The sequence below is a fragment of the Paralichthys olivaceus genome, chromosome 3 (assembly GCF_024713975.1).
Source record: "Paralichthys olivaceus isolate ysfri-2021 chromosome 3, ASM2471397v2, whole genome shotgun sequence".
Classification (NCBI taxonomy): domain Eukaryota; kingdom Metazoa; phylum Chordata; class Actinopteri; order Pleuronectiformes; family Paralichthyidae; genus Paralichthys; species Paralichthys olivaceus.
In genome coordinates, this window is record NC_091095.1 from 13307339 (window position 1) to 13321473 (window position 14135).

Genomic DNA, 14135 nt, shown 5'->3' on the forward strand with positions numbered 1-14135 from the left:
GGTTAAAATGATGTCAAAGATTAGGTTATGGTAAGTGTTAAATTAAAGTTAAGCATAAAGTCAACGTTAGGCAAGTAGTAAGTATATTAAAGGTTAAAGTAAGTCTACAAGAAATCTACAACTGTGTGCCAGCATGGTTTTCCTTCTATGAGGACAAATGTTGGTTCTATACCATCATTAAGAGGACTTTTTGACTTTATCAGGACATTTTAGCTCTGAGGGTTAAGACTTGGTCTAAGGTTTGACATTTAGTTGGATAAAGTTAGGATAAGGGGCTATTATGCATTATGTCAATGAGTGTCCTTACAACTGTAGAGAGACGCGTGCGTGTGTGTCATTTTTCCTGCTTAGACATTGTCAAGAGACCAAACAACTAACGAAAAGTTCCTCACTGCACCCACGTCACTTCTTACGTCACCTCATTAAATATAAACTACATGTTCCAAAATGACCAGGAAGTGACACTCACACACGGAGTCCGGCGCTCGCGCGGCAGCAGCCGCTGGCACATCTGGATGGAGACATTACTGGATCTGCTCCTGTCCATCTGTGAGGACGACGATATCTGAGAGGACACGTCACCGCTGAATGAAACGGAGAAGAAGCTGAACTCGTGGGGTTGTTTTCCTGCAGTTTACTGAGGAGAGGAGGCGAGGAGACGAGAGGCGAGGAGACGAGAGGCGAGGAGACGAGAGGCGAGGAGACAAGAGGAGAGGAGAGGAGGCTGTCAGCATCTGTCCAGAGAGAGTGGGGGGGGGGGGGGGCTGCAGGTACTGAAACATTCATGTCCACCAGCATCCACACTGAACAAGCTGTCAGAGGTTCTCAGCTGGTTGTTACTTTACATTCATGCCACAGCAGCAGTCAGACACACGCCAACATCTGTAACATGTCAACATCTGTAACATGTGAACATCTGTAACATGTCAACATCTGTAACATGTGAACATCTGTAACATGTCAGCATCTGTAACATGTGCACATCTGTAACATGTCAGCATCTGTAACATGTCAACATCTTAATTGTTTTATTGTATTGACCCGTAGCTGCTGCTCCTCATGCACATATCCAGACATCAGACAGGAAACACACACCATGGACGGATGTGTTATTCTGAGATATTCATAGACTCCTTCTCGTCTTTACAGGTGATCGACGCAGAATCATCCAGCCCTTGTCCTGGTCATGGCAAAGGTACGTACACGGAATATAGGACAGTGTTTAGGAGCAGGTTCGAAACCTTTATTTTATGTGGTGTCAAAGTTTCCCTAGAGCTATTGATTTGAATTAAGAGATCTAAAACAACAGCTACATAGTCATTTAAGTCATTTTAATACAATAGGATTAGTGTGTAGGCGTAGAGATGGAAGTCAGGGTTTCTGGTATTGAACTTTAAAGCTCTGGTAAAATCTAAATTTTTACTTCTACTGTAGCTGTGACTGACTTGGCCAGGTCTTCTCTGTTAGCAGATTTTTGATTTAACCTGATTAAAAAGTCAGCGTGAATCCTTTATCATAAATTACTTCCTTTGTCATTTTAATATGTGGTTCCCCGGATTTTTTGAGAAAGAGCAAGTCTGCCTGATGAAATGGTGATTACACAACTCTACCAGAGCATTTGTATTTCGAATGGCAATTACAGGAAGCTACATGGTGACCACGAGGAACTTAGGCTAAGTAATAAAAAGTGTGAGATCCAGTGGGTTGAAGTGATAGATTGTATATGAATGATTATTTAAATGAGGCAGGTCGGTGCTCATGAAATAAACAATGCAGTTATTGAACTTAGACAAAGAGTATCTGCTCTTACTTCCTCTATTAATACTACCAAATAAATTGTCATTGCAATAACAAATTGTCATGGCAATAACAGATTATTAAAAAGTAGTTTTTTTTAAAACTATGACAAGCCTGTAAAGTCTGACTGCATTATTTCAGATATATTATAAAGCTGATGGCTGATTCCTTATTGTCTCTGCAGATGAGCTGGACTGCTGGGACTCAGTGTGTGGCCAAAGGAAACCACAGAAAAGCCAAACCCGGAGAACTGGCTTATCACAAAGGAGACATCTTCACTATAGTTGACATTAGCACAGTACTGTCATGTTTTACCTAACACAAGGCACAGTTCATACGTATTTACATGTACAGCCTCTTTGTGATTCACCGTATGACGCAAGACTCATGGCTCTTTTTCAGAGGAAGGGATTTTACAAAGCCAGACACAACATCAAAGGAAACGAGGGGCTCATCAACTCCACCAGTGTTCGTGAAAGAGAGGCTCTACGTGTCGACCCCAGCCTCAGCCTCATGCCGTGAGTCTCCTCTTCTGAATTTTACACTTATTTATTCTTGAGCTTCTCACAGGAAAACTCGACTTTCTGTCACTTTCTCAAATCTTATGACCACTCTGTGTGGGCTGGCATTGGAACAAACACTGAGTATTAAACATCCTAACTTCCCCTTTTTTATGAGTTAGAAATGTTGGTTAGTCCTTGTTCATTTTTACTAGGAGTCAAAAATTACTCAACAACACAAGTTTTGACCAAACTTAAATATATTTCTTGGGTGTATTTGTATGGGAGAGGGAGAGCACGGATTTTGATGCCATTCAGTTTCAACTATTACAAATAAAATGGCGTTCCTGCAATTTCTTTAGGAACACCCACAAACTGTAAGAAGTGCACCTGCACACTCAAATGAACTATCTGTCTGAACATGCGGCACTATGACTGAGAGGAGATGAAATGACAGGTTATCAAGTGGGAGGGATATGGGGTATTTTTCATTTAAAGGCGACGTCATCCCCCTAAAATTCAACTACTGGTCTGATGCTATGACCCCCTGTCTGATAAAAAAAAATTATATCTGTGAAATGTTTGGGACTCTTTTGTGAATCCAATCAGAAAGAGTATCAGCATGATTTGCAGAGACAAAGAGTTTTATTCCTGTGGTTCACCCTGTGCCGTCTTTCATCAGCTGGTTCCATGGGAACATCTCTGGTCCAGAGGCGGTGTGTAAGCTGCAGCCAGCTGAGGACGGCTTGTTCCTGGTGCGAGAGTCTGTCCGCCATCCCGGCGACTACGTCCTGTGTGTCAGCATCTCTGGAGAGGTCGTCCACTACCGAGTGATTTATCAGGACAACAAGCTGACTATTGACAACATGGAGTTTTTCTACAACCTGATTGACATGATCGAGGTGAGAGAAAATGAAATGGGGGAAAAAAGCTTGAAAGTCCAGCTGCAGTGTTCACAACATCTGTGAGGAGAAAAGTGGAGATGAAAAGAAAAGTATTACCTGAGGACTCAATGTGGATTATTCATAAAGTCACTGTCATATAACAGAGAGAGAAGGGATTTCAGGCACAAATCCATCTATGTCTAAAGTGTATTCAGAAGCAAAATAGTTTGAACAACACTGGCAGCATAAATAATTAAATCTCCTTGGCCTGTAGTTTCTAACCTGGGTTATGAACAAGATCAGTGTGATGGGTCATAAGATAATTAACAGAAAAAAAACATTTATTTTCCATCAAATATATTTATTTTTAATCAGATTTTTCACTAAACATTTGACCTTAAGACAGCACTAGAGGAAAAGTATCGATGAGCCAAATTTCGTGGCGATTCAATTAAATCCATTCATTAAAACTCAAAAGCTGGAGGATCTCCAACGTTGTGGGATCTGAAGCCAGGAAAGTTGTATGATATTTATATTCAGACTGAAGTGCTGGGCCAACAGACTGAAAACACTGTCATCCATAGGGAAACTTCACAAGCCAAAAAGGTTGGACACAACAGCCCTGGGCGATACTGTATTCAAGCCCAAACTATTAGTCAGCCTGAACACCACCAGTGTCAAATATTACTGAGAAACAAACTGAGAAACAGACAGGAAACCTCATTGAACACACTCCTTTTTTGGTTTGGCCTGGGTTGACTTGAGGTTGCAGTGAAAGCTCAACAGCATTGAGCTTTTGAAACGCAGCTGCAATCGCTCTGCAGCACCTTATCAGTGAGCCACAGACGTCATCAGGTCTGAGTCACAGTGGCTGACAAGTTCCTGTGAGGAACACACAAGAGGGCCGTCTCTGCTGAATCGTCTGCTCCTGTATCTTCTGTGTCCCTGTACCTGCAGACGGCTGACTGTACCAAACCAGACTTTAATGTCCCTCTTCATGAATTCAAATTTATTTTGGATTAGTTAAATTCAGCTGTTGCTTTTTTACTTCAAAAAAATATTCTATTATTTGAGAACAGAGGCCATACATTGACACTGACCAGTATCTCTACACATTTTGTCTGGTGCAGTGTGTTTTGCTGTCTTAATTTAGGTTGTACGCTCACTTATTTTCTCACTTTGTTAAGGTGTTCACACATGACCACACTGTTCACAGGTTACTGATGTTTTCCTGCACAGCTCAAACTGTGAAATTTTCAACGAGCTTGCAATTATTGTTTTAAGCGAGAGAAAGCTATATATTTATGATTATGGACACATTTTACAGACCGAAACAAGCATGAACATAGACACACACTTAGTTTGTGGCCCAGGTCAAACCTGCTGACCGGCACTGACGTGTCCCATGTCCACAGATGTGTGTGATGAACATCTGCTGTTGTGTTTCCGTCTCTGCAGTTCTACTCGAAATACAAAGGCTCCATTGCTACGACTCTTCTAAAGCCCAAAGAAAAACAAGGAGCCAAGTCAGCTGAGTTAGAGCTGTCCAAAAGTAAGTCTCCTGTTTACAACTGAGTCCAAAGGAAATTATATTGGGACAACAGTGTCTTTCGTCAGTAGGACTCAAGAAGAGGGTGCATTCTTGAAATGATTTAAATTAATCATCAGTAGTCCTTTTTAGAATATCAAATATTTACAGCTATGACCAAAAAGAGAAAGTCTAAGAATGAGGCAGGTTTATATTGTTCATGTGTCTCTCCTCTACAGCTGGATGGCTGCTGGACATGGCAAAGCTCACACTGGGGGAGACTATTGGAGAGGGGGAGTTTGGTGGTGAGATTTTTTTAGATTTTATTTTGTTCCGTTTCATTGGTTTTACAATCTCTGTGGCCTCACAGGGTTTGTAGTGGAAGTAGATTTAGAGCATGAAAGCAAGAGAAGTAAAGTGCTGTCATCTGTGATGGGTAAATAATGTGTCACTCTCCACTGCAGCTGTACATAAGGGAGAGTACATGGGCCAGAAGGTGGCGGTAAAGACCATTAAATGTGACGTCACAGCTCAGGCCTTCCTGCAGGAGACAGCAGTCATGACGTGAGAACATTTCAGCACTTTAAAATATTCATCTTTTGCCAAAACCATCTGAAGAATGAATCAGGCCTCAGTTTCAGTGTGTTTGCTCAGTCATAAATGAACTCTGTGTTTTCATCACTTTACTTTTACTTTACTTACATTGTGATTTATGTTTCCCAGGAAGCTCCAGCATAAAAACCTGGTGCGTTTGTTGGGCGTCATTCTTCACAAAGGGCTTCATATTGTCACAGAGCTCATGAGTAAGGTACAGTTAACATGTTTATCAATGGTTCTCCATATCAACATCCTCACAATAAGAACAGAAAACTATGTAAAATAACTGAAATTAGAAAACAGAGTGGATATATATCTACAGTAAACTAAATGATGCTCAGCACAACTATTCAAAAGTGTATGGCAACAGAATAAAACCACATATATTGAGTGAAAAGTCTGAGTTTGAACTAAAATACCCATATTCCCTGCGGCTGCTCAGAGGCACCAAAGTGCAGGGAGGGCTGTGCAGCTGAGTCTGACTTTCTCTTCTGGGGAATTCAATCTGAGCTCAGAGGAGACTGTTGTTCCATCGAAGTCAAATGAACCACAACCAATGATATGATATTTTTTTTAGAAAGCAGTTGATATTCAGATATACTGTAGTATCAAATAGTTACCCCAGCTTGCTATGTGTAGTATTACACATAACATCGACTGAGAAATCCTCTTATGGAACATTCATGATGTGTTATATCAATGGATTTTGTGTTGCAGGGAAACCTTGTTAATTTTCTCAGGACAAGGGGACGTTCAGTTGTCACCTCAGTTCAGCTGCTGCACTTTGCATTGTGAGTTCCAACGTGAATAGAAAAACATATTATTTTAATTCTTTGAATGTTCTCCATAGCAAATAACATACTGTGTTTTTGAGTGTAGACAGTGTCGACAGACGGGCAGCGTGCATTTGAACAGTGTATTTCATGAAAGTCACCTGAGACTTGCTTGTGTGGCTTTGCGTGTTGGTGCTGCAGGGATGTGTGTGACGGGATGGAGTACCTGGAGTCTAAGAAGCTGGTTCATAGAGACTTGGCAGCTCGTAACATCCTGGTCTCTGATGACAGTGTGGCCAAGGTCAGCGACTTTGGTCTGACCAAGGTGGACTCCAAGGTGTCAGATAAAATCAAACTGCCAGTTAAATGGACCGCCCCTGAAGCTCTGATGAAAGAGGTTGGTTTAAAGAGGTTTTCTTTTACCCTTTATTACTTATTGATCATTATTATCAATATTATTATTATTAGATGTACTATTTATATATGTACTTATTTATGTAATGATAATATTATTAATATTCTGTATCTGTCTAGAACCTATATCATTACATCCTGAAATATCTTCACACACCCACACACACAAATATATATATTTATAGGTGTGAGTGTGTGGGTGTTTATAGAGAATTTCAAGTAAAATGAAACAAAAAAGAAGGGTGGTCATGACTCACTTTTTTATATTTAAGCCTATTGAGAAATCATTAATTAAATCCCTTTAATCTGTGTTAATCCATGAATTAAAACCAGGTTGTGATTTTGCAAATCTTTCTCCAGTATAACTTGTCTTTTATCAGGATTTTCAAATTTGAATACCCCCTTATAATCCCTTTACTAAGTAGGTCCTTTAATAAAGTGTCTTCAAACAGAAAGTACAAACCTTTTCTCTCATCATGCAGAAATTCTCCACAAAGTCAGATGTCTGGAGTTACGGTGTTCTTCTGTGGGAGATCTTCTCATACGGTCGTCTGCCGTACCCGAAGATGGTATGTAGCACTAATATATGTTCCTATTGGTGTGCAGTATGTGTGTGTGTTTACATCATCAAACATCTGCATGGTTACTCTGTCTGAAAATCTCAAATCTCTCTCTCTGTGCTTATGGATGACAAAGGTTGATGTTGAGAGAGGTCACCCCTATATGAAATCTACAAGATTTTACTATTGATAAATCCTTTTTTGAACACTTTATATTCTCAGTTTTGCTCGATTCAACAAAACAAATTATGACAGCAACAATAACAACCCCTCCAAAAGTGAAAGCAGAGACAAGTAGAAGAAAGTTAGACAACTGTAAAACACAGACTCCATTTTTATATAACGTATAATATGTGAGTGGCAGAAGCAGCCTGTCATACTGTACAGTCATTTGGTGATGGACTGTTTCTGTAACAGCTGTGTAGGCACACAGGGACACTGAAGGAGAGAAGGAGGGAGGGGAAAAAAGCAGCTGCACAGTGCAGGGTGTATGAATGTGTGCAGAATGTTTGCACTCGAGAGAAAGAGAAAACAAAATCAGGTTGCATGAATATCTTCACCACATGATCACAAAAGGGAAACCGGAGGAGATACACCTTAACTTGTTTGATCCACTGTATAAAGGAGCAGAATCAGGCCTTCATCTCATTAAGAATAATCATAATTTCACTGAAGTAAACATTACAGCATTTGACTGGTATGAAGTGGTGTTATGTTTCTTTTTGTTAGAGATGCAGCTAATATTACCATGCATGGATCAGGGTATAATGTTTTGTTGCATACAGAGGAATACACTTCAAACATTGACTAACATGACCAGAACAAATGCACCATTGATTGCTGGTGCTTGATGACATGTAAGACAGTTATCATCCAACACTTTTTTTTTTTTTTATCATTAGCTGACATATAATGTTATAATCTTACTGAATTAATTGTTTGATAATTCAAATCTAATATGATCTAAAATCAGTTGTTCTTTTCACTGAGGGACATTTTACAACTTCTGGTTACTGTGATGGCACTAAATAATCTGATGTCTCCAGTTTTGTGGGTGCCGGCAGAGTAAAGTCATCTCCTAATCCCTCTGGTTGTTGACAACTCTAGCAAGCTCTAGTAAAAAAGAAATCATGATGAAAATATGAACTGACTCCCCTCTCAGCCCACAGCAACAGGAAGGAGTATCAGGCTTGTTACCTAACTCTGTTACCATGTCATGTCGGGACTCCTGTCTTATCACGCAGTTGGTGTGTCCGTGGAAAAGCAGCCAAGCCAAGTGGTTAGATTCATCACTAGGCCGTCATCACTGGATTGACTTAGCACGTCTGAGCAGGAAACTGCTTCAGGTCATTGACATCATTGTCCTGCGTCAGCGAGGAGAGAGGTTTATCAGAGACACTTCACAAAGGAGTCTCTACTGTTACAGTACATTGTGATTGGGCAACATGTCGGAAGTAATGTGTTTGTAGGATGAGAAGCGTAATCTTTCCTGGTGTCACAGAGGTCAGAGCACGTAGGTGTAAGAGACAACAGGTTGATGTAACCAGGATCATGTTGAAACTGTAATGGAGAGACTGAAAAGGAAGTATGCTACTTAAACATGGCCCTGTTTGCTCTTCTCTCTCTTGTAATCCCTGTGCCCTGATCACAGGTGATTTGTGTCTTGGCCAATGGTTCAGTGAGGACGGCAGGAACAGGCAGCATTAATGGAAGGGACAGTTGGCACGTTGAGGCCTTGACGTCTCTTTTGAACAATACATACGGTGGTGGTGTCCTTTTAAATGCAGATGATTATCTCCTAATCACTGTCTGTTCAGGTTAATTCATTTGAGTCAAGTTTATTGTGCCCTCAATTAAACTCAGCACCTGGTAATTTGTTATCTGCTGTTATTTGGCAGAGGAGACAAACTGAGGGACCAAGGTCAAAATTACAAAGAGGTAGTATGTGTGTGTGTGTGTCTGTGTGTGTTTGGTTAGTATCTGTGATTTCAACACATTCCCCCACATAGTGCAAAAGAAACCTAACTTTCTATTTGCAAAAAGGATTGCAAGGCTTTTTTTCCTAATTGCTATGCAGCCAGACAAATGAGATTTGTTGAAAAATTTTTATTTTGTGTCTTGTATCCTCATACTTACTAATGTCACGAAAACCTTCCACTTCTCCCTCTCCATCCACACTTTCTTCCTCCTTTCTTGTTGCTCCCTGATCATGCAGTCTTTGAAGGAGGTAAAGGAAAGAGTGGAGGGAGGTTATCGGATGGAGGCTCCAGAAGATTGTCCTCCTAGCGTTTACTCCCTAATGACTATTTGCTGGGAGCAGGAGCCACGCAGAAGACCTGCTTTCCACAAACTGAGGGAGAAACTTGAGCGGGAGATGGAGAAACTTGAGCGGGAGATGGAGAAACACAGCCCGGGCCCTGGAGCGTCAGGAGGGGATTAAGTCTGGATCTTGTTGCAGATCCTGGTCTTTAACTCCCAATGGTGGAAATAAAAGTGATGACTCTTCGGCAGCTAACCCGCTCACTGTGCATCACGCAAAAAGATCCAGCGTAAATGTTCCTTTACTCCCAGCAGTCCGATTGGATTCCTTTAAACTGGCGGATATGACAAGACGATGGTTCTGGTCATCATGTAATGCCAGAAAAGATTTAAAAGATGGAGGCATGAACATAGTTACTTCACTTCAGTGGTTCTGTGCAAAGCAAAAATGGGTGAATCATATCTTGACACGGTCATTTTAATACTGAGGCTGCAATCAAATGACTGTTGGATGGATTTTCATGAGACATCACTTAGGTGATCTTAAGGACTGGATGGATTGCAATGAAAACGTGTACACACGACTAATCTGAACGTTCACCTTTATGACCAGTCACCTTTAAAACCATAGACTGTTTTTAAAGATGGATGAAATGACAGCTTTCTAAAATTGAAGCCAAAGCGACTTGATCACCACCTGGTGGCCGGCTGCAGTACAGATCATAGATCCCACCCCCTCCATGTTAGCAGATGTGATATGAGCCAAACTAAAAAGTCAAAGTACTCGTCATATTATTGATGTCAAATATGGTTTATATATGGTCTGGATAAAAAAGAGAACCATCGTTAAATGATTGATTTTTTGTTTATTCTTAGGATTTATTGAAGTAAGAAAAACACAAAGCACCAGTTTCATCCTTAAGCAATATTGTAAAGCATCATGATAATACAGTGGAGTGTTATGGTGGTTTTTGAAATGTTTTACATTGATTTTGAATGTCATGATCACATCTACACGATCGTAAAATATAATGCTTCAAATGAGGAGTAAAAACTGATTATTTGCAGGTAATGTCAGGGAGAGATGTCAGAAAAAAGATGAAGCATATGAAATGAAGAAAGAAGAAAAATGTTCATCCGGATTTAATCACCAGATCTCTACAATCTGCCTGTACTCCAGCATTAGGCTCAGCAATATGCCATGGACTCAGGGCTTAGTCTGAAAAATATTTAATGTCACTCATGGTTGATAACAAGTAAAGTTGGTTTTTAAAGACATTTTGAAGTGTGGCTGCTCATTAATCTTTTAGTTAATACAGTAAAGCTTCTTGACTTCTATGAATGCCAGAATTAACTTATTCAAGAAACCAAGCCTGTTTCTGCCACTTTGTGCTTCACACTCCACTGGCCAGAATACTACAGAGTGACTTTGATTCATTTCTTTTCAATTTAATTCAGTGTATTTAAATTGAATTTGTTTTGTGAGACTAAAACTAAGGGAAATGTTTTATTTATTACTCATTTCTGTTCCGTCTGTATTGGGATTTTGAGATTATAGGAGCGACCTTGTGTTATCTGCTGTCCACTACTCTCATCTCTAGGGATCTCTTTGGGTTTTTGCAGGTACAGAATGTTTCAGGCTTTCTCATTGTTGGAGTGGAGTTGTTTATTTTACATATAAAGTTAATCTATTTATTACAATACATTATCACTAAATTCACAGTGTGTAATCATCTAATAGAAATGCAATTAAATGTAAGATAAATATACTTTTCAAGCTCAAAACTCACAACATGCGAAACCTCCCTTTTTGGATTATTGTCACGTCACAAGACCAAATTAAAGATGTCATTTTATTTTAAGTCTATGTAATCCTGGTATTTGTCTGTGTCCCAGGAGATGGACCCCAAATTGAGGCTTGGTCCTTTATCTGTTGTTATCATGCAGCACTGACGAGGCTCCTCCATGATTTGTTCAATCTTCTGGGTTTTCCTCAAGCTCTCTAATGGGATGTCAGCAATTTTCTGCACAAGGATTTATTAAGGAACCAAAAAAAAAAAACATAATAAAAGATTTACTGTCTTTGAAGAGAATGAGTTATACGTTATTTGTTGGAGGATTTTTTTTTCTCCTTGCACTGGAGCACTGATGTAGGGATCTGGGGACAAAGTGTTCGCACCAGTATCCAATATGTTAATGGCTGAGTTGAGATGCTTTTCTTTGTGGGTTCTAATACCTTCCAAGGTGTGCTTTTCGACTAATACTCAGTGAAGACTTAATCTGCTGATCCAATGACGTAGATAAACAAAGAGTGAGCCGTCAGCTGTTGCTTTCCTATTTTCATTTAAATGATTTTCCCTCCTTCATTCTCAGTTTCTTATTTTCAAGCCTTTAACGCTTTATCGACAAAATTTATTTATTAGGCAACAAAGACATTGGGTCTTTATACCTCACATTCCTGTATACTGTAAGTGAATACTATAACCATTCAGATTCAGGGCCAAGATGTGAACACAAATCAAGAGATTGGAGATGATTAACAAAGGTTTTATTGTAATGGGGAAACAGAGTTTGTCCTGACGGTTCCAGTGATGAGGCTGGGAATGGTGGAGTGAAGAAATCTGGAGTGAAACTACTTTAATATCACAAAACAAACAAACAGCAGCTTACTGATGTTCTGACCCGTTCTCTGAAATCAAAGTAAAATTCAACCACTTTCAATTTCAATTTATTTCTTATTCAGTCACGTACCATGGCTAGTTTTAAGTAGATTGTAGTCTGAGGCTAAGAACAAAAAAAGGTCTGAGGCTAAGAACAAAAAAGGTCTGAGGTTAAGAAAAAAGCATGGCCATGATCTCTGAGCCTATGTAAGTACATAATGTGCTCTTCCTAGAATACCATTTAGTCTGAGTAGATCCCTGGGTAGCTGCTCTCTTCTGCTCCAGACACTAAGTACAACCCAAAACCTTCATCTTCATCCTGTACTGCAAAATTATGTTTTCTTTTCTACAATAACTACAGGAATCTGGAAGCAACAAGATGGATCCTCATGGGCAAATTATAGCTCTTCCCTCTTGATACCTGAGAGAAAATTATCTTTGATTTACTGGTCATGGAAAGTAACATATAGAAGTACAATTTATTTATCTGCACCACTTCTACAGTATATTTTCAGAGGCAAATATTGTACTTTACTCCATAACATTTATCTGAAATAATAATTTTACACACAAAATATATCAACAATGTACACAGTATGACACATTGTTATAGATTAAACGAGCCGAAAGTATTTAAAGTTGACTAAATTAGCTCCGACATTAACATGATGCTTTCATATAGCATCTATATTTCCTGTGTTGCCCATCACCATCGTATTGCCTGACCAAAATGTGTCTGTGGGTGTGTGACACTGTACACTAAATCGATCTGATGCGTCAAATGGTTGGGATTATCAGCATAACACCTGTCAAATCTGAAGTCAATTGGATGAGCGGTTGTCAAAGAAACTGGGTGGAAGGACTGGACAAGAACAGTGTGAAATATGTTTAGCCCAAGACATACTGTAAGTAGGTCAGGCTCCACGCAGTGTAAGACTTACAAGTTAACAGCCCTGATTATACCTGTGTGGAATTACAGCAGCACACAGGGAAGAGATGGGTTTTCACTTCATCGTCTCTGTCATTGTTGGCAACTCAAACGTCTTGTCCTCCACTGGTTGTTCCTGAGGACTCAATGGCTTCTCACATTGAGACAATTTTTGAACTGAATATGCAAAGTACAATTATCAAACTGATTGTGGGGCGGTTCGTATAATGCTACAACGGGAAGGTCCAGCTTTACTAAAGCAAAAATCTTTCACATTTGTCTTGTGGACTCTTGAATTATCCGTCTGTTGTCATTTAACTGGCTTCAGGAAACTGGACTCTGATAAAACTTCCCCGTACAACAGACACAGGCCCACATAACAATCGGAAGTGTTATGGTGCTTATACTGTGTGAGTGGCCATATATGTGCAGCAGTAAATACTCACCTCTCCATAATTACATTTTCCTGAAAAGATGAGTGAGTAGTTCGGGCTTTAATCCTGAGCTGTCATTAGCTTTAAAGAGCTAACCCTAGTGTCATAGTAGAATGTCTAAGCCAGGACAATGGATCTGATTATCCTGATCTCCCAGTATCTATGCAGGTTTTCTCCAGGTACTCCAGCTTCCTCACACAGTTAATTTTAGCGTCTAAACGGAGCCTGATACATGAATATGAGTGTGACGGATTGTTTGTCACCCCTGTGATGAACTGGTGACCTGTAAGCTCCCCTGCGACCCTCCATGGATAAGCAGTAAGAATAATGGATGGTGGATATGTGGCAAAGGTTGGGATAGTGTTAGGCTCAGAAAATGACCAGACATGTCTCCTGCTACATCAGGTGAAGACCTTACTTGCTCTCGAAAGCCCGAGTTAATGCATTGATTCGTGGAGGTGCCTCTGCTTTTGGTGAACTCTCTGTGCAAATGAAAGTGTTGGAACCATTATGAACTGTGTTACATTCATTCATTATTAGGTAAATATTAAACTGCACAAGGTTATCCTGTATACCTATATTAGATGTGTTGAGAAAGACATCTAACAGAGGAAGCACAGTCTTCAGATGAGAACCTCATATGGAGCTGGTTTGGGGTGAACTGAAAATAAAGTGCAACATATTTTCAAGGAGCTTTGGCATCAATGTGGAGACAAACTTTCCAAACAATACTTTGCTTAAAACTCTACCTGCTTATCTACAAAATCAATCAACTCTTCTTCTCACTGGGCACTTTGATTG

The 14135-nt window shown here is 39.9% G+C and overlaps 1 protein-coding gene across 1 annotated transcript; it reads left to right on the forward strand.

Annotated features, from left to right (window-relative positions):
* The first annotated feature begins 452 nt into the window (after positions 1-452).
* Positions 453-10590, forward strand: matk (megakaryocyte-associated tyrosine kinase). Its single transcript, XM_020080714.2, has 14 exons — positions 453-549; positions 634-770; positions 1150-1195; positions 1982-2095; positions 2200-2315; positions 2980-3199; positions 4640-4733; positions 4949-5014; positions 5174-5273; positions 5433-5517; positions 6024-6097; positions 6281-6476; positions 6976-7062; positions 9269-10590. The coding sequence occupies exons 3-14, from the start codon at positions 1187-1189 to the stop codon at positions 9491-9493; spliced, it is 1386 nt and encodes a 461-aa protein (XP_019936273.2). The 5' UTR covers positions 453-549; positions 634-770; positions 1150-1186; the 3' UTR covers positions 9494-10590.
* Positions 10591-14135: the final 3545 nt, after the last annotated feature.